General features: G+C 34.1%; 4 protein-coding genes across 4 annotated transcripts; 2 read left to right on the top strand and 2 right to left on the bottom strand.

Moving 5' to 3' along the window:
- Positions 1-247: 247 nt before the first annotated feature.
- Positions 248-3,970, top strand: LOC109014459 (probable phospholipid hydroperoxide glutathione peroxidase). Its single transcript, XM_018996929.2, has 6 exons — positions 248-521; positions 1,598-1,674; positions 2,060-2,121; positions 2,376-2,494; positions 3,396-3,563; positions 3,662-3,970. Exons 1-6 carry the CDS (start codon positions 264-266, stop codon positions 3,692-3,694), a joined length of 717 nt encoding a protein of 238 aa, XP_018852474.1. The 5' UTR covers positions 248-263; the 3' UTR covers positions 3,695-3,970.
- A 2,051-nt stretch (positions 3,971-6,021) lies between these two features.
- On the top strand, positions 6,022-8,956 carry LOC109014460 (probable glutathione peroxidase 8). Its single transcript, XM_018996930.2, has 6 exons — positions 6,022-6,209; positions 6,973-7,049; positions 7,248-7,309; positions 7,725-7,843; positions 8,405-8,572; positions 8,714-8,956. Exons 1-6 carry the CDS (start codon positions 6,156-6,158, stop codon positions 8,747-8,749), a joined length of 516 nt encoding a protein of 171 aa, XP_018852475.1. The 5' UTR covers positions 6,022-6,155; the 3' UTR covers positions 8,750-8,956.
- Positions 8,957-9,527: 571 nt separating this feature from the next.
- On the bottom strand, positions 9,528-14,670 carry LOC109014458 (AT-hook motif nuclear-localized protein 5-like). The gene is made up of 5 exons (XM_018996928.2): positions 13,653-14,670; positions 12,972-13,039; positions 11,974-12,105; positions 10,316-10,474; positions 9,528-9,955 (listed from the first exon to the last, which is right to left on the bottom strand). Exons 1-5 carry the CDS (start codon positions 14,098-14,100, stop codon positions 9,728-9,730), a joined length of 1,035 nt encoding a protein of 344 aa, XP_018852473.1. The 5' UTR covers positions 14,101-14,670; the 3' UTR covers positions 9,528-9,727.
- Positions 14,671-17,137: 2,467 nt separating this feature from the next.
- Positions 17,138-19,422, bottom strand: LOC109014461 (putative pectate lyase 14). The gene is made up of 4 exons (XM_018996931.1): positions 19,012-19,422; positions 18,344-18,699; positions 18,045-18,180; positions 17,138-17,365 (listed from the first exon to the last, which is right to left on the bottom strand). The coding sequence occupies exons 1-4, from the start codon at positions 19,408-19,410 to the stop codon at positions 17,138-17,140; spliced, it is 1,119 nt and encodes a 372-aa protein (XP_018852476.1). The 5' UTR covers positions 19,411-19,422.
- Positions 19,423-22,842: the final 3,420 nt, after the last annotated feature.

Raw genomic sequence — 22,842 nt, 5'->3', positions numbered from 1 at the left:
GTATATTAATATTTTTTTAAAAATTTTAAATATATTTAAAAAATATTTAAAATAAAAAACAAAAAATATATATAATTTATACTAGGACACACAGTGGGCACGTACTAACATAAAGGCGGCAGAGTACCGCCAAAGGCCAATACTTGTCACAACATCCACACGTTTAGACGTTCAGAACCGTCCACGTGTATCCGGTAGATCCACAAATCTTTCTTTATAACCCATGAGGTTGACCCAAGGCACGCACCAAGCTATATAGCTCGATGCTCCGGTTCGCTCCTCACTTTCTCCTCCATAAAAACCATTTCTTGCGACCCGTAGCTGCGTCCTTTCCCTTGTCAAGGCGGATCTTATCCGATAAAAAGCAAACCCTTTTGTGCTCTTCGCAGGTTTCTCTAGTTTCTTTGTTAACTCCGCCAATCAAGACCGGTTTATTGGGGCCAGTGTTGTGTAATTTGCATTCGGTTCGGGCAATGGCTGGCCAATCCCAGAACAGCACAGTCCACGATTTCACCGTCAAGGTTAGTTTCTCTGTCTTTTTGGAAGTTCTTTCCTTTGTCAACTTCGTAGATGCTTGGCTTTTTTCTATGGGTTTTGTTTTTATTTGGTTGGTATAGTTCGTTTTGGCAAGAAAAGGTTTCGATTCTATACGTTCATTCAACAGTAAGCTGCTTGAGTGGTGGGAAACTGAATGATATTGATAATGAAATTTAGTTAGTGCTTTACTGTCTAAGTAACCGTTTGTTTGGATGCCGAGAAAAACGATATGAAAATAATAATCAAGTTACAACCAAAAAGCTGTGATTTTAGGTAGGGTTTCCTTTCGGTTCGCATGTGTTTGCTTGGTAATTGTGATAGTTTCTTTAAATGTTGCAACTAAATGTCATAGGCGTCGGACTAGTCACTAGAATGTATACCTCTTTCTGCATAAGTGCAAGACGGAGTACTGATGGCTGTATTTTTATTCTTTTAAGTCAGGAGCCTTAGCTAAGTCAGGGGCGGCTCAATACAAATTGAGGCCTAAAGACGAAATTTTAAGAGAGTATTTGTAATTATAATATAATAAAATATAAATTATTATATGGAATATTGAGATTTTATTTAAAGCCTTTAAATACAGTTGTTGTGAATTTATATTTACAACAACAACTTAAAATGAGGCCTTAAGGTAGATTTTATGCCTCAATTTAGCAAGATCTTAAAAAAATTATTTAAAATATAAATAATTCATTATATTACTTATAAAAAAAAATTTATTGTATTAAATATTAAATATAGTATTATGGGGCTTGCATACATTGAAAACTATAAAAATTATTTAAAGTTTTATTTAATGAAATGGTTTTTAATTTCTTTTTTAAAAAAAAAATACCTCATTTTTAATTTTAGGAGTCTTACATAGAGTGAGGGCCTTAGGCAATGGCTTAAATGGCCTTACCATTGAGCCGCCCTGGTTAGCGTCCTAACTCCGAAGGAATATTCACGTTTGTCTTGACGTCGTTATCTTCCTTGGGATCAGTTTGTGTCTTAGGTGAATATATTCGTAATTTGCCACTACACAAACTCTGTTCAAATTAGTCTGCTTTCATGCTTGCAGGATGCTAGGGGAAACGATGTTGATCTCAGCCAGTATAAGGGGAAGACCCTCTTGATCGTAAATGTCGCATCCCAATGGTATGCTTTAGCTTTTCGTATTTTCTTTTTCTTTTTAGACCAGTTAGTAAAGATGGCTCGATTCTGTTTGGAGACTAAACATTGGATGATAATATCTGGATCTGAATAAAATCAGCCAGTGTGTGAATTATGCTCCTCGACATCCTCATAGCACAACAAAATTTTTAAAGTAATCGAGATTTATATACACGTATAATCGCTTCGAAATATCCAAATTCCAAGTGGATGCAGCAATAATTTTCTTAAACCAGCACCGGTTACAAAAGAGGATCTAAATCTTTTGTTCTCAAGTGAGGAGCAGTGATGAACACCTTTGAAAGATAGTGGCCCTAATGCCCCAATACTTGATGAGATGATTTAGTTCTAACTTTCACTTTTGATGCAGTGGCTTGACTAATTCTAACTATACTGAGTTGAGTCAGTTGTACGGGAAATACAAAGATCAAGGTTTGCTTTTATTTTGTCCTCTCTATTTCATTTGTTTTGATTTGTTCAGGTTTTTTTTTTTTTTTTTTTTGAAATTTTCCTTCAGTGGTGTAATATCACACCCATCCTAATCAACAAGAAAAGAAAAAGGGGGGAAAAAGTTTGTGTTATAAAAAGTTTGTCTCTGGACTCATGTTTTGCTCATCTAGATGTGATTTTTCCTCCTCCCTTTTTATTTTGGTTGCTTGAGCAAACTTGCTTCTGCCCTGGTTCAGGATTGGAGATTTTGGCATTCCCATGCAATCAGTTTGGAGCTCAGGAGCCAGGGAACAATGAACAGATCTTAGAGTTTGCTTGCACTCGTTTCAAGGCAGAGTACCCTATATTTGATAAGGTAGGACCTACATAGAAATTCCATGTTTTCCTATTTATACCCTCGAGACTCAAACTTTAATATAGCTCTAGAGACTTTGCTTATCTTTGATTCTGGATAACTATACAGAAAAGGAGCTAAATAAAGCTGGATTAATTTGACATACAGCTTTTTAGTTTGAACGATTAATTGTAAAGGAACAGGATGGGTGAAACTTTCGACAGATAAGTAGGTTCTTTCTGGGTGACCATTAAATTTTGCCAATGAGCTTGGGAAAGAGTTCGGGCTATTAATTTAGGATTTTTATTTCTCTTGGTAAGAATTTCTTGCATGTGTTCCTTCTAATCTTTGGATATTCTTTTTGTTATACAAAAATTCTTTAGATCTCTATTGTCATTCTGAATCTGTTGTATGCCAGTTGTTGGATAATGTCATCGGATAATGTCTTCCAGCGACTCTTTATGCCCTTTCTATATTCTGAACCTGAGTCATATAAGTGGATATATGTAGCCAGATTGCTTAATCAGGATGAGATTTTCTATTAGTCAGCCTTTTGGGCAGTTTAGTAGGCAAACTGTTGAGGACAGTTCTAGATCATATCGAGGACAAACTATTATGGGTTAGTGAGCTTTCATGTTAATGACTTGCTCCTTATGATATAATTAAAATCCTAAACGCTGGTATTGGTTGCTGAAAGGTCAGTTGGGGTGGACAAAATCAATACAAATCTTACATTATGTCCTGTGCATTTGTGGGTAGACATGAGAGATTGAGAATTTGAAGGTAGCAGTTGTATTAGGAATCATTGTATGATTGTGAAAGACATATTCAATTCATTCATTTGCTTCTTGGGTTTATGCCTTTTTTCTCCTAATCTTAGTTGGAGTAATGCCTGATGAAACTTTATTTCATGCACTGTAAGGTGGATGTGAATGGTAAAGATGCTGCTCCGTTGTACAAGTTCTTGAAGTCTAGCAAAGGTGGCCTATTCGGAGACAATATAAAGTGGAATTTTTCGAAATTCCTGGTTGATAAAGATGGTAATGTTGTTGACCGTTATGCCCCCACAACCTCCCCTCTCAGCATTGAGGTAAAGCCAATACATGGTAGTACATTCATTTTCATTCTACTAAATGGCTCGTCTGGTTTAGATTTTTTAAATTTTGGTTCCTCTTGCCTTTATTGCAGAAAGATATAAAGAAGCTGTTGGGGAGTGCTTGAGTGCTGCGAACTGCTTCCTCAACTCTTAGTAGATAAACGCTTCTACTGCTATGAATAAGAATAAACGTCATAATGTGAATCTTTCCTAATGTGTCTCTCCTTACTACTGGATATTTGCTAAAGTTGCTTTTGTTTATGTATAAATAAAAAGCCATATCTGCCATAGAAAAAATGAAGCCATAGCTTGTTCTGTAACTGAAATTTTACTGAAAGTATACACAGTCTTTAGTGATATAAATCAGAGCATGTTGAAGGCTAGTAGGCAGTTGCATTCTTCTTTAGAGAATTAACATTTGTCTATATATATATATATATATATGCAAAGTCACCTCTTTTGCATAACTATTTTGTCATTCAAGCTAAATCTTCAAATTAGTTTATGTATATTAGAGATAAAATAATAAATTATTATTATTTTTTTATTATTAATTTTTTGCTAAAATCGATTTTATATATATATTTTTCAATTAGCATACATTACATATTTTTGACATAAATAATATAAATACAATAATACAAAATATAATTATTTTTATATATTATATTAAAAATATAATAAAATGAAAAATATATATAATATATTATAATAATAAAATAAATGTGTAGATGAAGATTTGTTATGTAATTGAAAGATGTAGAAAAATAAAGGATTATAAGGAGAGAAATAATGATTAAAATAAGTTTTATAGAATAAATAATAGCTATCTAAATTTAGATAAATATTGTTCATAGTTAATTAAATATTTGAATATATAGATGCTCTAACGTGTCAATTCAACCGCTTGATGTAAAGTACGTACGTTTTTGTAACCTGTATTTCTAGGCCGGGGCGAATGCGTCTTTTGAGGAGTACCACCTTGACGGAAATACGTTGTGATTCAACCTTCTTATGGTGGATATTGATCACCCTACCACCAAGTGGTTGGTCGGGAAGGGGGCTCTGACCCTTGGGTGACGGTCGGAGTCATCGCTGGAGGGGTGAATGCCCCTTTTGGAGGATGTCCACCATAGAGTGGTGGGATTCTCGGTGGTGGATGGATGATCTAGAGACACAATGTTTGTTTTGAACAAATAAATAATACCCCCAAACATTAAAAAGTTGTACTAGTACAAGTTTGAAGTATGGAGCCGAGTGGTGTTACGTGTATTTATATTTTTATTTATAAAATTTATTTTGTTAGTTTTTTTTAAAAATTTTATGATTATATAAATAAATAAGTTTTTGTTAAATATATTTAACAATTTATGGGTCTCGATAAATTTTTTTTAACTTAATAATTAAAAAAATATTTTTTTAAGGATGTTATGAATTTTTATTTTAAATATTAAAAATGATTAAAAAATATATATTAATATCGGATTCTTCGGTAGCTGCATTGGATCAGCTTCTCTTCATGTCTTTAATTTTAAATTTTATTTTTTAAATTTCGATTTAATTTTTTATTCAAAGCATGCAAGTTTGAGTACGCTAGGCGCAAACGTCCGTGCGTTCGGTTTTTTGGAACAAAGATAGCTTCATTTTATTTCTTCATTATTATTTTTTTTTATAAAAGATCACTCATCTATTTATTTTTTTTCTTTTACTTATTTATTAATTAAGTCATTATTAATGTATTAGTGTATTTTTTTATTTTTTAAAAATATTTAAATATGTTAAAAAATGTAAAAAATAAAATTTGCGGTGAACATACCCAACGGTCAGGCACACTAACACTATCCAAAAAGATAAAACTCTAGAGAAGAAAACATTGTAAAAAAAAAAAAATTTATATGATTAGAATGAACATGGGTTTATAATTTGAGTACTATTATATATATTTATAATTTTATGAATAATATTTATTTTATTAGTTTTATTTTAAAATTTAAAATTTTTAATTTTTAACAAAGACAAGTTTGGGGGTGAGATAAGAATTTTGTATTTTGTTTTAGTGTTTAAAATATTATGTTTTAGTATTATTATTGTGTTGGGATTTGAAAAAATTAAATTGAGATTTGAAAATTTTGAATTATTTATTATATTTTATATGAAAATTTAAAAAGTATGTAATGATGAGATGAAATGAGATGAGAATTTTGTGTCTCATCCCATCCTCCAAACCTGCCATTGATATATAGAGAAGTTTTGTTGTAAATTTTTTTTAACTATAATTAACATTTTTTATAATTTTACTTACATTTTATATACAAAATTCATTTTATTAAGTTTTATAAATTCATAATTTTAATTTTAACGCAGTTATATGACACGTCAGCCCATGTCATAGCTTTACTCAAATAAAAGTTATATTTTCAATAGCAAAGAAAAGGAGAGAGAGAAAAATATTCAGACGTGTAAGAGCATCGCTTGAAAAGTCAAAAAGCACAACACTTCGTCTCTGCTACCTCAAACTGTTACTGCGAGTCTGCGACTGTGCTTCTATTGTCATTTGTGCGCTTCTACTGCCGCCCAGATTACAGGATGGCAAGCCAACCCACAAAGGAGCCTCAATCGATCTACGAATTCACTATCAAGGTCGTCTCTTGCATCAAAGCGTTAGCCTTTTATGATAAGTTGACTTATAAAGATTTTGCCTTTTATCGTTTTACCTGGGTTTCTGTGGAATAAAAGCGCATTCTTTACATGGGTATTCTTTTTTCCAGACTCGGGACTTCATAGGATCATACAGTTTATAATAGTCGATTAGTCAAGTAGAAAGTACTGAAAGAAGTGTTACAGGTCTCAGAGACATTGTAGAAGTGCTATATATGGTCTCAGGGGCATTATTACCAACCCAATGAAGGATTTCGGATCTTGTCTGTTGGAATTATTTCTCATGTGCAGGCAAAAATTCACTTGTTTTGGTGCTATGGAACACTAAAGAGTAAATTAGAGAACTCGGATTTCGTCTGAAATTTAAGACGAATTGGAACTCTAGGTTCATTTAGAGCGCTTCAATATCTTGGGTTATAGCCATGTCTTTGGATTACATAGAATGTGTTGGAAACGGATGCAACTGAGGGGATGAAAATATGACTCTTACGAAGACGAGAGAGGAGGTTAAGATGGTTTCCTTCTGCTTAAATAGAGAGCATGGTAATTAAATTATTTCCATTATTGTGCCTTCGGGTAAAGCCTCTAAGCGCCACGTATTATGGTTAAATGATATAGGACATATGCACCTAGTGTATCACGCTAAATGCCTCATTAGCATACAAGAAGATGTTGAAGAAATCAGTTCTATTTGTTATTTCATGATGTTAGCTATTTGTATGCTAATGTTTCTTCTCGCTTTCAGGATGCTAAGGGAAGTGATGTTGATCTTCGCACTTACAAGGGAAAGGTTCTACTGATCGTCAATGTTGCTTCCAAATGGTATTCTGCATTTGCTTCATTTAAACCTAAACATGTTATATTAAAGTGTTACAGTTAAATTTAGCCGATTTTTTTTTAATCAAAAGATAAGGCTCACCTTCTTCCTTATAATTTTTTCCTTTGTATGCAAAGCATCCTCAATCTCATTACTTCAGAGTGAGAAATATTTATACGTTGTTTATTTGTTGATTCTTGCAGTGGCATGACCAACTCAAATTACATAGAGTTGAATCAACTGTATGAAAAGTATAAAGATCAAGGTTTGCACTTTGATTCTTCTTGTAATTGCAATGTCCTTCCATGTCAGTCAGTTCGACAATCCTTAATTTTCAAAATGGTAAAGGGGAAAAAAACACTTGGGCTGAATTTTACAAATACACTTTTCATACATATGGTTCCCATGTCCTTATCTCTTCCTCATTATCTGTGAGCAGATTCAAGTTCACAATGTGTAGATCAAGCTTGCTCTGCTAATTTCTCTTATTCATTTTGAATGTCTCCACGTCTCTTAAGCCAGCCTGTAGAATATCAGGAAGTCAAGGATACCCTCAGTGATCACGAGTTCAATCTTTTCCCATCATACAAGCATTAAGACTAGTTTGAGAGCTCATCATGACCTTTTTTTTTCAAAATATTGTTTATTTATTTTGTACAATGTCTTGGGGTTTGATGCAGGCTTGGAGGTTCTGGCATTTCCATGCAATCAGTTTGGTGAGGAGGAACCAGGGAGTAATGATCAGATTACGGATTTTGTCTGCACTCGCTTCAAATCGGAGTTTCCTATCTTTGACAAGGTAGATCTGAGAAAAGTATAATTTTGTTGCATTTATACTCACAGCCACCTCTGAATCACATTTATCGGGCTACTACAGTGTAGTAAATATTTTTCTTTTCTTGTACAATTCGAAAGTTCTTTTGAACGGTTGTGGTTGATGGGACAGGTAGAAAATGCCTATTTGCATGCTGTTCCTAATGCATTGGCAGACCCTTGTCCATCAATTTCCTTGTCTTCCCTCCCTTTCCAATCAATTAAATGGTGGGCCACAACATGTTTGGTATGCCTATGAAAGAAGTTCATTTACATCCAGATGGGAAATGCATCAAGAATAAGTTCATTTCTCCTCCCAGTTAAAAAGGAAATAAATGATACGGACATAGTCACTGCACAATTCCTACACTTGTTTAAGCCCCAAGTTTCATGAATTTTATATGCCTTAGCTTAAATCTAATTGTGCCATCAGTAACAACTATGTAATTCTTTGAACTGTAACACAGTCGAAACAAATTACATGATTTTCTACTCTTGCCCGCATCTATTCCTGTAAGGTCATAAGGTACTCTGATACTTGTTTTAGATTGAAGTGAATGGTGCGAATGCTGCTCCAGTGTACAAGTTCTTGAAGTCGGGCAAATGGGGAATATTCGGGGATGATATCCAATGGAACTTTGCCAAGTTTCTGGTCGACAAGGATGGGCATGTTGCCGATCGTTATTATCCCACAACTGCTCCTCTTAGCCTTGAGGTAAAACACAAGGTTTTCAATTTCGTTTCATTCTCGAAGTTCAGTTGGCTTATTCCATCTAGATGTTCTTTTATAGCAAGAGATCATTGTTTACTTGATCAAAGTTTTTGTAATTCTCCTGACTTTGAACATCTAATGCAGCGTGACATCAAGAAGCTGTTGGGAGTGAATGAATAATGCTATAGCTTGTGCAAGGGCATAGGCATGGGAGGAAGGGGCATCCTAATTTTGAAGCGTTTGAATGCGAGCAGTGAGCTTGCCTTTTGTGTTTTACCGACTCCTAAAAGTTGCACTGGATAGTATCGTGTATGAATGTGAATGTGATTGCATTTCTTCCTCCATATGCGATAGTTAATGAAGGTTTAAGTTGTTGCACTTTTTAGCTTTCTCCACGCCTTGTCATTGGGCATTGTCGATCTGAGAGATGGGGTGTTTTAGCAGGTTTGCGTGTATTTGTTTTAGTAATTAATATACCCACCAGCTACTATTCACTATCTCACACCACACACTATGAAAAAAAAAAAAAAAAACTATCAGGTGTGATGTGTGAAAAAGAATAGTAACTAACGTATAGCAAAACCCCTCTTTTAGTGACGCCATCGCAAGACTTGATCGCAGTAAACGAGTTACATGCCTCAACTTAGAATTATTTAACAAAGTTTGAATTATTTCAGGAGGAGCGAAATCAAGTTGAATAATTGAACAATCCTCCTAGAATGGAACACTTGTATAGGGTACAAACCATGTGCACCACTTGATCGAAATGGTATGTGCTAACTTAGTAGATGCTTTGTTTGAGGCAAAAACGCGTCAAAATGTTTTTCTTCATTTTTTTTCCTTGAAAGAATCCATTTTCCTACCATCTGCCAAGTCAAACATGCATCAGTTTTTTTTGTATAAATCGCATTTAATAATATGAGCGTGCACATCCCTAGGAGTCCCCCACGCAAAAGTCTAACACCAACTCTCCAAATATCATCAACTTATCAGTAAGATTGTTTCCCGAGAATCTTGAAATTATGGCTTTGTTACAGAACATGTTAGAACAAACCTGTCATCCTACGGTCCAGCAAACAAGTTACAATTCCCTTAGATTCAGTTCATGTACAACGACACATATATACAAATTTGCCATGTGTCTGTTGCAACGAATGTTCATCCACGCGTCAAGTCAATACCAGTATGCTGGTTTCGCATTTCCAGCGGCCGTGAAACAGGCCAAATGCCTGTCATAGAGGGACTGTAATTTTGTGTAGGTGAAGCACTGGTTTGTGTAGCTAACTTGTCGCTGCGCTGAGCTTCAGAAACCTTATTAGCTTTGGCACTAGCCACTTGTTTGGTCTTGGTCTTAGAACTTCCATATACAAAACTGCACAATACCACCTGCAACATATTTAGCATGTATTAGGCTCCCAATACAAATGAAGCCCCGCCCACCCACCAGCCACTTGTAAATGTTCCACCGACCCACATGCATACAGATTCACAGATAAACACCAGACTTACAAAGGTTAAACCACACAATCCAGTCCCCCACCAAACAAGCATATTAAATGCCCTCTCTCTCTCTCTCTCTCTCTCTCTCTCTCACTCTCTCTCTAACAAAAGACCTGCCTATGCATGGAATACTCATATTTTGTGCCACACAAAATTTTCATCCTTAAACAATTCCACAAGCATGCATGTAAAATGACATCACTAGCAGGACAAGAAAGATATAGTCTGGGAAATCCAGAAAAATACCTGAACTGGGCTTGCAGCAATAAGCATTGCAATGCTGCCCCCAATAACGTGACCATCAGGACTTGAAAGGGAAACACTTATGCCACCTGTCCGATTGCGAGGGCCGCCATCTTCTGCAACCAAGTAAGAACCAGACAAGCACAGTATCTGGAAACGGCCCTATGAAAGCGAAAAACAAAACAATTTTCCTCAAGTGTTCAAAAAATTATATATAGAAAAATGGTGGCAAAAGACATAAGCCTGATAATAAAATAGGCAAAAAAAAACCCAAAAGCTGCAAAACCTATTAAAAGTGACTGCATACAGCAGAATAGAGGAATACGACAAGTACATGGTTTGTGTTGGCACGGGGGTTTCAAATAGCTCAAAGTTGTCTCTATGCATAATGTTGCATAAAAATACCCAAGTCCGTGAAAATGGTTGGCACAATATTACATAACCATAACCCTGCTTTGAAAATGGCCATCCACTATGCTCAGATTTAATAGTTGAAGACGTCATTGGTTGGAGCAGGCCTCACATAGTCCTACGTTGAGCTTGAGGTGAATGCTAATCCAACCTTAGCATGCTAGCTTCCCTCCTTTTGATAAATGGCACCAGCCAATTCACCAGTATGTCTAATTCTATGTTCTTGTTTTGAAGTTGACATGCTCTGAGTTTCAACAGCCAATGTCAATCACTTCAATCTCAAAGCCGCACCAATTAAGGCCTTTTTTATCTCTCTATTCACTAAATTAATCCAAGTCCAACAACACAAGCTGCACAATTCACCATGACCACTGCCATTGTAGACATGTCACTACCTCTGTTTCTGAGTTTCACTATGCTCATCAAAAGCAGCAATCATAAGAGATCTTATACATCATTGTGAACTAGGATCTCCTTACAACATCTCTGTGACTTGTGGAACAAGCTATGATGTCCAAACACCCAATTTCTCCATAAAAATAACAAAATACTGCTAGAGGGAGACATTATTGAACTTGAACCTACCAGCATATTCCTAGTACCAGCCATACCACTTTAGCATGAGCTCCGTATTTCAGAACCCACCATTCTGCTTCTATCACCTACCTGCCCCTTGCTCGAGGCCTTCTCTATTTCATTTAACCACGAAGTTCATCCATTGAAAGCTAAACCACTGCTATCTGAAAACTACAATATAGCTCATTGCATATGCACAACCCGAAGTCATAATCCCCAATTCTTAGCCTATAATGACTGGTTCTGACTGGACCCCAAAGCTGTTGTGGTAAGTAGATAATGAATACACTGCTGCTCTCATTTCTCTTTCATCGGTAATAATCAAGCATAAATGTCCTATTCTACAGCATTTATATACTAAATGTATTCACTTTGAAAAGCACTATTCTATATATCAACAAAAACAAATTACGAGAGCAGGAAACAGTGTGCAATTGGAAATAGTAGACAAATCAAGTTATACTGAATATTTGAGGTCTTATTTGGCTCTGCATGAAATGGCCTTGAACATGGAAAGAACATTCTGAACCTTTATACCTCAATCTCTGAACTAAAATTCTCAAGATATCAACAAAGTCTGACTGAGAAGGGAAGACATCATGATGGAATACTTAATTCTGTGAATGTGTGTGTATGGAGAGAGGGAATGATAGACTATAGTTGAATCCTTCAACCTCATATGTGACACTGACACCAGTAGATGCAGGTTGCCGTAGCGTTACTGAAGAAACTGTACCACTGCCTGACAAGATGCACACAGCCCTTGGCCTCTGTTGTGAAAATGACAATATGTTTGCGACAATGTCCTGGAAAAAAAAAATACTTATAATCGAAAAAAATACTTGCCGATCAAAAATAATACTTAAAAAAACAAACTGTCCTGCAAAGAAAAAGATAAGACAATTACCCTAATAGTTAAAGATTAGATTTAACATGCCTCTGAGCAATAACTGTAAGGTGCTACCAAACAATAGTATCACCATATAGGCCTTAGAGTCTAAGATACATGTTTAATAAAGGAACATTAAACAGGACTGAAACACTTTTTTTTATCAGTAAGGACTTGAAACACATGTAAATGTGCGTTTGCAGCAGATCGATATGTACATGTGCGTATATATCTTACTTGTCTATTTTTTAAGGCATCCTAATGATAAATCTACATTTCCTTCAATACACTTGTGTAACTACCTCACCTATTCTGAATCTATTTCGAACAAATCTATGCAGCTTTTATGTCGAAACACGAAAAGTATCATACTTTATTCACCATAATATCACCTCCATTTCCAATTATCATCTATGTACAAGAAGACCTTTGGAATCTATTACCATCCATACAAAAGCAATATGAACATGAACTTCAATGCTCTACCAAGTTGTGGAAGGAAACCATTTCAGGGCTTGTAAAGCAATTTCTGTTTTCATCCCTGGAATCATTCAGGGCTTGTGGAGCCAATTTACTGGGATAAGTATTGGTCATATTGGGCTGAGGCAAGTGTGTACAGGAAAGTCTGTTGAAATGGAATATATCTCAGCAACCAAGACAATAAAACAGACACTTGTGGACATAAAGGATTCAAACGTCTTAAGGTCCTCAGAAAAGAAATTGGAGAACCCATTGCGTGTTCATATTTTAGATGACTAAGAAATTGTAAGGGACATAACCTACCTCCCCAACACCAATGGTGATAACATGTGGAGCAAAAGCCAGTCCAGCTGAACTGTTCATCCATTCACCTAGCAAACAAGCAAAACGTATTGAAAAAGAATCTACAGACCTTAATGTACATGCCAAAAGCCTGTAAGAAAATTTGCTATTACAAGTCACTTTCAGTTATATAATGACTCCCAAGAAAGGGAGCTAGAAGCCACTGCCAGGGCCTCTTCTTTCAGCAATAGTTACCTTAATCTCATAACTTCTAGGCATGTTTAGGAAATTTTCTCTTTAATTAGGTGTTATTTGTTAATGTGGAAATCAAGGACGTTGCTCGCGATTTCCAATTCATATTGATAATTTCAGAAATAAACAAAACCAGCATGTGCTAATAAAAAAAAATTTAAAGATGACCTGTAATAACAAAGATACCATGGGATTTCTTGAAAATCATGTTAAGTGCCACAATTATTTCGTATTGACCGAAACATATGAAGTGCTTCAAGGCAAAACTATAATAGCCATCACCCCTTAAAACCCAATTTTTTTCCACATCTTTTTTGAAGGGGACACCTAAAAATCAAATTGGTCCATAAGCCTATATAACTGGGAGGCAATGCTTATTTGTAGAAGGTGTATATAAATAAACATATCATAATAAAATGAATATCAATCCAATTAACACGGAAAAATTACCAAGAGTAGCTAGTTGCTGCTTCCTCCCGCTCCCAGGTGGCCGCCCCCTAGCCCGCTTCGGGGTTAGCATGTTCGAACCTGGTGTGGCATTAGGAGTACCAGACATAGAAGACAGCCGCAAAGAGACTGAACCATCAGGACCGTATTTCCTGGGCCTCCCTCTTTTCTTCTTTACAGGCTCACCGGATGGAACTCCAGGAGGGACTCCTATGCTAATGGCACCATGAGTGAAATTCGCATGCGGCGGCTCCACTGAAAATGTTGGTCTAATCAAGCTGCTCCGGACATTGGACTGAGCCTGAATACCCGGGTTCGACACGGTTCTCAAGCCAGGTGGTGTTTGTAACAACCCGGATTGTGTCCCAGACACAGAACCACCGACTCCACCTCTATGTATGTAATATGAAGCTGAGCCACCAGACAAGGCCATTGCTTCTCTCCCATCCATGCATTTACTGATTGATTTGTTACCCAGACAATTTATTTTTGGTGCCTAAAGATTGCAACTTTAAACCCTCGAACCACAAACCTTTAACTAAACCAGAGATTCCTAAATTACAACAAAAAATTGAGCATAAATAGAGATCTCAAAGCAGTGGGTTTTACAAGGGTTTTTCTTGGAATGAGGAAAATCCAAGAACCCAACAAAATTTTCGATCTTTACCCACAACAAACAGAGAGAAAGTGATGTTGAAAGCTGAAGGAGTTGCACCCTAGAAACCTAAAACAGGACTTATTCATAAGAAATGTAGAAAAATCAGAAGCTCACAGAGCTACAGACACTTCTGTCCAAGAAGCTGGCAGGTCCTGGATCATGACTAAACACAACGGCAATAATGACAACCCTGTTTTCAAATGAAACCTAGGGTTTTGACAGGCAAATGCAGGTGGAAAAGAATAGAGAAAAAGACAAGGAGGGGAGGTTGGGGAGGAAAAAAATGATTTGAAATATTAGCTTTTGAATTAAAGGGGTCTGTCATGGGTGTGTGTGTGTGTGTGTGAACTGTGTTAGTGTGAAGAAGTAAAGAGTAAAGAGCTTTTGCTTTCTTTATTGTATTCAAGTCTTTGAGGAGAAGGGTAGGGTCCAGTATCTCTGACCATAAGAATGGAAAGAGTCCGAAAGACTTTGGTATTAGAGGAACAGTGTGCTGCCCTACTGAAAGTACTAGATGTCCTTATCAGGTTGCTATTACTTAGTAGTTAGGACAGTGAGCCTCTTTCCTCTTCTCCTCTCTCACTCTCTCAAAGTCTTTGGCACTCCATTGATGATACTTGTTTGTTTCTCTCTTTTTAGTACGTTAGAATTCTAGTGAAAATCAAATAGCTCATAATAAAAAGATTTTATAAAAATAAATTAATAAATATAATATATTATATCTATTTTATAACAAAAATAATTTTACAATTTGATATATCACATCAAACTATATCAACTTATAATTTTCTATGTAGCTAAAACATTTTTCAAAATCAAATTTTGGTATTGAGAGAGTCTTAAAAGATACCAAAATGCTAAATTTATAAATTTATTTCAAATTGAGGATAAGTATATAAAGTTAAGATTATTTTACCGAAGCGACGGGATAGCATTGATTAATTATAAAATATGTTGTAAAATAATTATAAGTATATCACTACGCATAATAATGATACATGAAAGATATCTTAAAAATATAAGCTAAATCACATAACAAACCAAGTTAACCAAGTCTGTATTACTAGTTTATCATTAGTCTATGAAATTTAGATTCCGTTTGAATACAGATAACGATTTTATCTCATTTTATCTTATCATTATAATTTTTTTAAATTATTATATAAAATATAATAAATAATTTAATTTTTTTAAATTTTAAAATAATAATTATATTAAAAAATTATATTTTAATAATATTTTATTTAATTTTTAATTTTTACTAAAATTATTATTATCCAAACGGGCCTTATAGTAAAGACCAGAGCCCAAGCTGGGTCAAGTTGGGGCCATTTATAATGATGTATAAATAACAAAATTAATTGTAAAATCAATATATGCATTTTAACTTTTTTACAAATCGTAAGTATTGAGTTAAGGTTTTTTTTTTTAGTTTTCTTAAGATATAAAAATAAGTTTATTATAAAAATATATCTTTCTTTGTTTAATATTTACTTAATTTTCTTTAAGAAAAAGTTAAATTGACGCGTGGTGATTTATAATTAAACCTATATTTAGGTCTTATTTAGATATAGAAATATTTTCAATTCATCTCATCATTATAATTTTTTTAAATTTACATATAAAATATAATAAAATTTTAATTTTTTTAAATTATAAAATAATAATATTATTAATTCCTCTCATCTAATTCTAATATGCGATTTTGTTCAGGATGACAATTTGATTCTGGTCGAAACTTTACGTGTCCTCTTTGTTTTGGTGGAAGATTGTTTACTCATTAGAGAATAAACAAGACCTTCTTTTTTTTTTTCTCTAATTCTGCATCTCCAGTGCTCTCTAGCATTTTGGTTCGGATATTTTGAATATCTTAGTATATTCATGAACAATAATAAATAATTTAAGTTAAAATATTTTATTAAATCTTAGAAAATAATAGAAAAAAATTAAATAAAAATATTATAAAATAAAGAAATTGTTTGAATATAATTTTTATTTTAAAATTTAAAAAAATAATATTGAGAGTTTGGAAAAATTGTAATGATTAGATAATAATTATATAAAAAAGTTAAATATTTGAAATTAAAAATATTTTGTAATGTTTGGACATATTTTAGAATAGTTGTTCTCTTGGTCTTATCCATGTCATAAAGTGGCACTATTCTGAGGTCTTATGTAAAACTTCCAAAATATATGATCAACCCTATAATTTTTTTGTCACTATTTAGATCAAAAGATATTGAAATATATTATCTCATTTAGACAAATCATTTTACATAAAGTTTTATAAGTACTATATATATATATTATTGTTGATTAGAATTTGCATTCAACAAATATTACAGAAAAAAATAAAAAAATAACCATAGGCATGCCAAGCCAACAATATTATATATAAATAATGTCAAATCATACAAATTATATAGTTTGATTTAGTTTTTTCAGCCTTCCAGTTTACATACAAAGAAGTGTTATGTTTACACAAAAATATTATACAAGAAAGTCTACGCATTGATATTATTTAATGTGATCTATCAAATCTATTTTATAAAAAAAATAAAAAAATAATTTGGATTCACAAATAAGATGATTTATGAATAGTAATAATATTTGTGAATTAAAATTTATGAATAATAATGAAATAAGATAAGTTGATCATGATCTCTCAATCCAAAGCGGCTTATATATAATCTAATGTATTAATACATTAAGACATATTGATGTGTAGACTTTATTGTCTAATATTTTTGTGTAGATCAAAGTATTTCTCATAATATATATATATATATATATATATATATATATATATATATATATATAATAGATCGAGTCAGCATCTAGAGCGTCGGGTACATCGCAAAGCACCAGATGATTTTGTCAAAGACCTCACAGATCTGGAATTTGCAACTAGGAAAGTTTGTTCTCGGTTATAGAGCGGGGCGGCCCCGCCACCAGCCGAGTGATCGAAAGAAGCTCCATTTTCAAAAGCATCCCCCACTGAGTAGAAGTTGCAGGATCCTGCTTTTTCCCCCAGCCCGCAGCTCTTTCTCCACGTCACCTGTTTCAACATGAATTTAATTAATTAATTGCCGTTGCATGCATGGATGAGTGCTGGCTAGCTTTACGTATGACGTGGACGGAGTAATTAATGATCACTTCATTGATCATGTGTACGCGATCAGCGACAGATTGATCGAATCATTCCATTCCACATCCCATCACAACAATAACAATAACAATAATAATTATTGACAAATAATTGTTGAATTTATAAGATAATAATTCACCAGTATATTTGAGAGAATTTCGTGCAAAAGATTCTTATAAATTTTAACTTTTAAACCGTTGCGTGCCATTCATGTCTTATATGGATAGTTTTTATAAATTTAAGATTCACGTGAAAAAAAAAAATTATTTTTTAATAATAGACCTTACTATTTTTTAAAAAAAATACGTAAAACTTATATATTCTACGACTATATATACATATCTAACATTAATAATCTTCTATCACTTTTGTATGATTTCTTACTTTGTTTTTATGTTGATAGACAACATCATGTTCCTTAATGATTAATACATATAATTTATTATACTATATATAATAAATATATGGTATAATATTTATTATATATATTCCTTAATGATTATAAAACTATGTTCCAAAATATACATAATTTCTATTTATATATATATATATATATTCATTCTTATTACTTAGGATGCATTGAAATTACCTCCTTGTTCCCAGCTTTTGGTGCAATAAAAAGGTTGGCTTGACTCTTGACGCTCGGATTCATGCTTCCCCCAATGGCGTACTGCATCCATCCCTGGTAAAAGTTGTTCACCACATGTGCATATCCATGGCGGATCCTGCATGCATGCAAAGTAGTTTTATCTTGTAAATAAGCTGCGCGCTAGCTAGCTGGTAATTTTTACGTCCGTCGCTTCCAAAATATATAATATGAGAATATTGATATATAATTGGTATTGTAGATCGAGTAAATTAAAATAACATGCATGCGTAGCTAGGTACCTTGGCATCCTTTGGTTGCAATTAGGTCCAAAATGGTTGTAGATAAGAGTAACCTTCATGTTCTTGTCCCGCAAGAACCCGTCATCGTGCCCAAGAAGGATGACCTTGTCCTGGTCTCTGAACCAGTTATTGGAGATTGTTATATCTGTGGAACCTCGTGTCACATCTAGGAGACCGTCCTCGCACGCATACAGTGTGTTATGGTCTAGCCACACCTTTGATGCCGTAACCAATCTGATTGCATCTCCATCCATCGGACCTATTGGCAATATCTTTGAGTCTGGACCCATCACTGAGCTTGGTGCTTGGGACCGGCAATGGTGGATCCGAAGGCCATGAATGATAATGTTGCTTGCCTGATTGATGATGATCAACGTTAAAAGATCATAATACAAATAATATGATAGCAGCTCTTTCTCTTTTGATAGCTTTACTTATATCTATCCGTATTCAATAATACTTTAACATCATATTAATATAGAGTTTTGAATTCGAATCCCGATCACTCTAAATTTCAGCTCATTTCATTATATATTAATTCTATATCAAGGAAGAATTTAGCCCGCAAAGTGATCTAGCACACACCTCAGCTCAAAAAAGCTAAAATGTAATGAACTATTAGACTAAATCCTGAAATAAAGGGATCGATAAACTTCCTACGTACGTACCTTATAGATCATCAAGCATGCTTTACCCGCAATGTGAACTTCAACACCTCGACCATCAATGGCTGTGAAACTACCAATGAGAAGTGGTTTTTCAAGTTGGATGCGCATGTTCCTTCGGAATGTGATCCATTTTTTCCCTCTGAGCATGGTTACTCCGTATCTTAGGGTCCCCGGCTTGGGCTTTAGCGGGTTGTCGCTCGGATCAGTTACCACGTATCGTGTGAGGCCCTTTCCAATATTATTAGTCATCTTCCCTGCATAACCCACTGAGCATGTCGCAAGTTGCGGCCTGTTCCTTCTCCAATCCGGGTTCCATCTCCAGCACCGATCAATCACGTTCATTTCCAAGCTATCAATCTTCGTTTTCTTAGCAACACTAGCAGTAGGAGCGAAGAACATGACAATGACTAGAAGCAATGCAAAGCGCCTGCAGAGAATGGCAGTTTCGTTTCCTCCTTGCAAATTAGCCATGGTTATCATGTGCATCAATATCCACTAAATCAGAGGTGAATATTGCAAATAATTTGAGTGAAGAGAGATATTTATTGGCATGAGCAGAGTGTAGTGGCCAGTAATGCTTAAGATTATGTTTGTTTGGGTGGTTTTAACGTAGCAGCTGAGGAGCTAGTGTATTTGGACATAAACGAAAGTATTGATCAGGGCCTCAAGTTCTTTGTACAGAATTAGTTAGCAGCATTTGAGCATGGCAGCCAGATGAAATTAAGTTGGTTTTGTCATTGCTGGAATAAAGGATGCCGAAGATTTAGAACCGGCACCTACAAATATAGGAATAGTTACAGTTGGCTATCTCCGAAATATGGGTTTCTGCATGCCATGCATGATTATGAAATGGTTATAATTTCTCTCACAAGTACTGTTTTATAAGAGAAATTGTTATTTGTAGCTGGTGATGATCATCAAACGGTTTTATTTTATTTTGTAAGTATCATGGAAGAGTAATGGTACGGTGGGTGTAGTCCGAGGATGGATCTCGAAAAGACCGAATGATTTATATATATATATATATATATATATATATATATATATTTATAGTCTCAAACATTTAAAAAAAAATTACAATACCGCTAAAAAATATATTTTTAATCACAAATTGATTTGGTTATACAAAATTAAACTATCTCATCTCATATAATTATTATAATTTTTTCATATTCCTATACAAAATATAATAAATAATTTAATTTTTTTAAATCTTAAAATAAAAATTATATTATAATAATATTTTATTTAATTTTTAATAAAATATTTTATCTCATCTTATTTAAATTGCAGAATCAAATGAGATGTAATGCAGTTTAAATAAAAAAAAAAAAAAATCGGGGCAATGTGGGATCCAACTCTCGGTAGCTCTATCAATTTTCCCCATGGAATGGATTTCAATAATCAGTAGTTATCTTTGCGCCATGATTATGAAATCGTTTCTACTACGCCAGTAGCTGGAGATTGATCTAGGGCTAAAAGTAGAAAAAGATGGCCAAATAATATATATTTTATAATATTTATTGTTGTTTGCGTGGGTCTATCAAGCATATTAGGCTCCATTTGAACGTATATATATATATATATATATATATGAATTATTTCATCTCATTTTAATATTATAATTTTTTTTAATTTTATATAAAATATAATAAATAATTTAAATTTTTTAAATTTTAAAATAATAATAATATTAAAAATTAATATTTTAATAATATTTTATTTAATTTTTAATTTTTATCTTAATTCATCTAATTTCATTTTCTCAATACCTTGTTGTTAGTTGGAGTATATATACACAGAACATAGCCCATGACTATTGCGTCGATTTACAAGCATCACTCAATTTAATTAGTCAAGTCTCCTGGTATCGAATAATTTTTTTTTACATGTAATTTGAGAGATCACATCTTTTACCTACAAATTATTATTTGACTTTTACTTTTACATACAAAATTATCAAGAGTTTCAATTTTAAATTACAAAAAGTCTACTTATAACCGATCTAGGGAATTCCCGCTTCACCGTGTCCTACTTGGCACATTCAAAACGACGTCGTTTCTAATTTAATTCAAACGAAGACGAAGTGGCCTCCATCCCCCTCCATTCCAATCAGAACCCTCATCTCCCACGAAGTGGATTCTCTTCGTCTTCTCCATTCCCATCGTCTTCCCCACGAAGCCAGCTTCCATTGCATCGAAACACTCGCCAGCTTCCAGTGGGTCTTCATCTTCTACACGAAGCCAGTAGGTCTTCGTCTTCTCCACAAAGCCAGTGGGTTTGTCTTCAAAACCTTACCTTCGTCTGTCGAAACCCCAGTTTTCGTCGTTCTCTGATTTCATTTTCATTTTCGTCTTCGTCTTCGTCTTCTCTCCACCGAATCACCCATCGTTTGGTTTCTCCCTTCTACTTTGTCTTCGAAAACCCCCATCCTCATCCAACATTTTTTCTTCTCCCCATCAAAACCCTTAGTCTTCGGAATCCCCATCCTCATTGTCTTTCTCTTCTCCACTGCCTCACGAAGCCACAACCCATGTAGCCACATCCCACGATGCCCATATCGTCTTCTCCACAGTCACGATTTTAATATAATTTTGCTAGCATTCTCCCCAATCAAAACAGCTGAGAGAAGTATAATTTCAATCTTGAAAGTGTTGTGCAATTTGATTTTCAAAAACTAAAACAAAAGGGTCTCATGTATTGTCGATACAATATCCATTGCATGAATTTGATAAATTAATTGATTTACAATGAATAGAAAGAGAGACTTTAGAATCTTAATGGGTCTCATAAAACTCCTAAAGGTGCTTCTTAGAAAACCCCATTTGACCTCCAAATTTTTTTTCCAAACCTTCATGAGCTTTATTGGGCGTTTTTCTGTCGAGCACCGATTCATTCTTGTCGAATGGAGCGTCTCTCTCTTTTTTGTCGATGGCAAGCACTTTTCTATCGTATCTGGCGAGCACCGGTTCTTCTCTGGCAAGCACTTTAATTCGGTATTTGGCAAGAATAAAGTTCATATTCTTCTCTCTCGTTCTCGGAATCTGGCAAGCACTTTTCTATTGAGCTTTATTGGGCGTTTTTCTGTTGAGCTTTATTTGACCTCCAAATGTTTTATTCTTGTCGAGCTTTCTTCTTCCTTTAGTCCCTCTTCTCCAGATGTTGATTCTTCAATCGCTGGTTCAAATGCTGAGATCTATTTCTTCTTCAGACGATGGGCTGCTTGTTTCTTTCATTTCTTCTGTTTTATTATTATTATTATTATTATTATTGTCAGAAGCTGATGTGGCAGTTGCCACTTCAGCCGATTACACGACCATTCTGCAAGGCCGGTTGTATGCAGAAGAACTGTTTAAATTAAAACATAAGTTTTAGATCAATGTAAAATAAGCTTTGATAGTTTAGGGTAAAAAAATGAAAAAATAAAAAATAAAGATCAATAGTTTATGTTTAAAAAGTACAATTCATCCGATAAACATGTGTGATTATGTAAGGATGATAAGTAGAATTTCTCATATTTATTAAAGAGTTTTGTTACATATCATGCACCGCCACACACCAAACATGTTTTAATTTTTTTTAAATTTTTATTTATTTTATACCTACTAAACTAATTGAATTATTCTACTTATCATTCTTACATCACATATTTGTTAAGAAAAAAAAAAGATAAAAAATTATATGTAATGTGTAATGTAAAAATGATGAGTAAAATTATTCATGGTAGAATTTTTCTTATTCTTTACGAAGAAGTTATTGGTTTTTGTTACTTGAATTAGAAATAGATGACGAATCTAAGGGTGGTCCTCGCAGCGACATCCCGTATTGGCA

The sequence above is a fragment of the Juglans regia genome, chromosome 2 (genome assembly GCF_001411555.2).
Source record: "Juglans regia cultivar Chandler chromosome 2, Walnut 2.0, whole genome shotgun sequence".
In the NCBI taxonomy this organism is placed as follows: domain Eukaryota; kingdom Viridiplantae; phylum Streptophyta; class Magnoliopsida; order Fagales; family Juglandaceae; genus Juglans; species Juglans regia.
The sequence above is the reverse complement of the archived record's forward strand: the minus strand, read 5'-3'. Positions and strand labels throughout refer to the sequence as shown.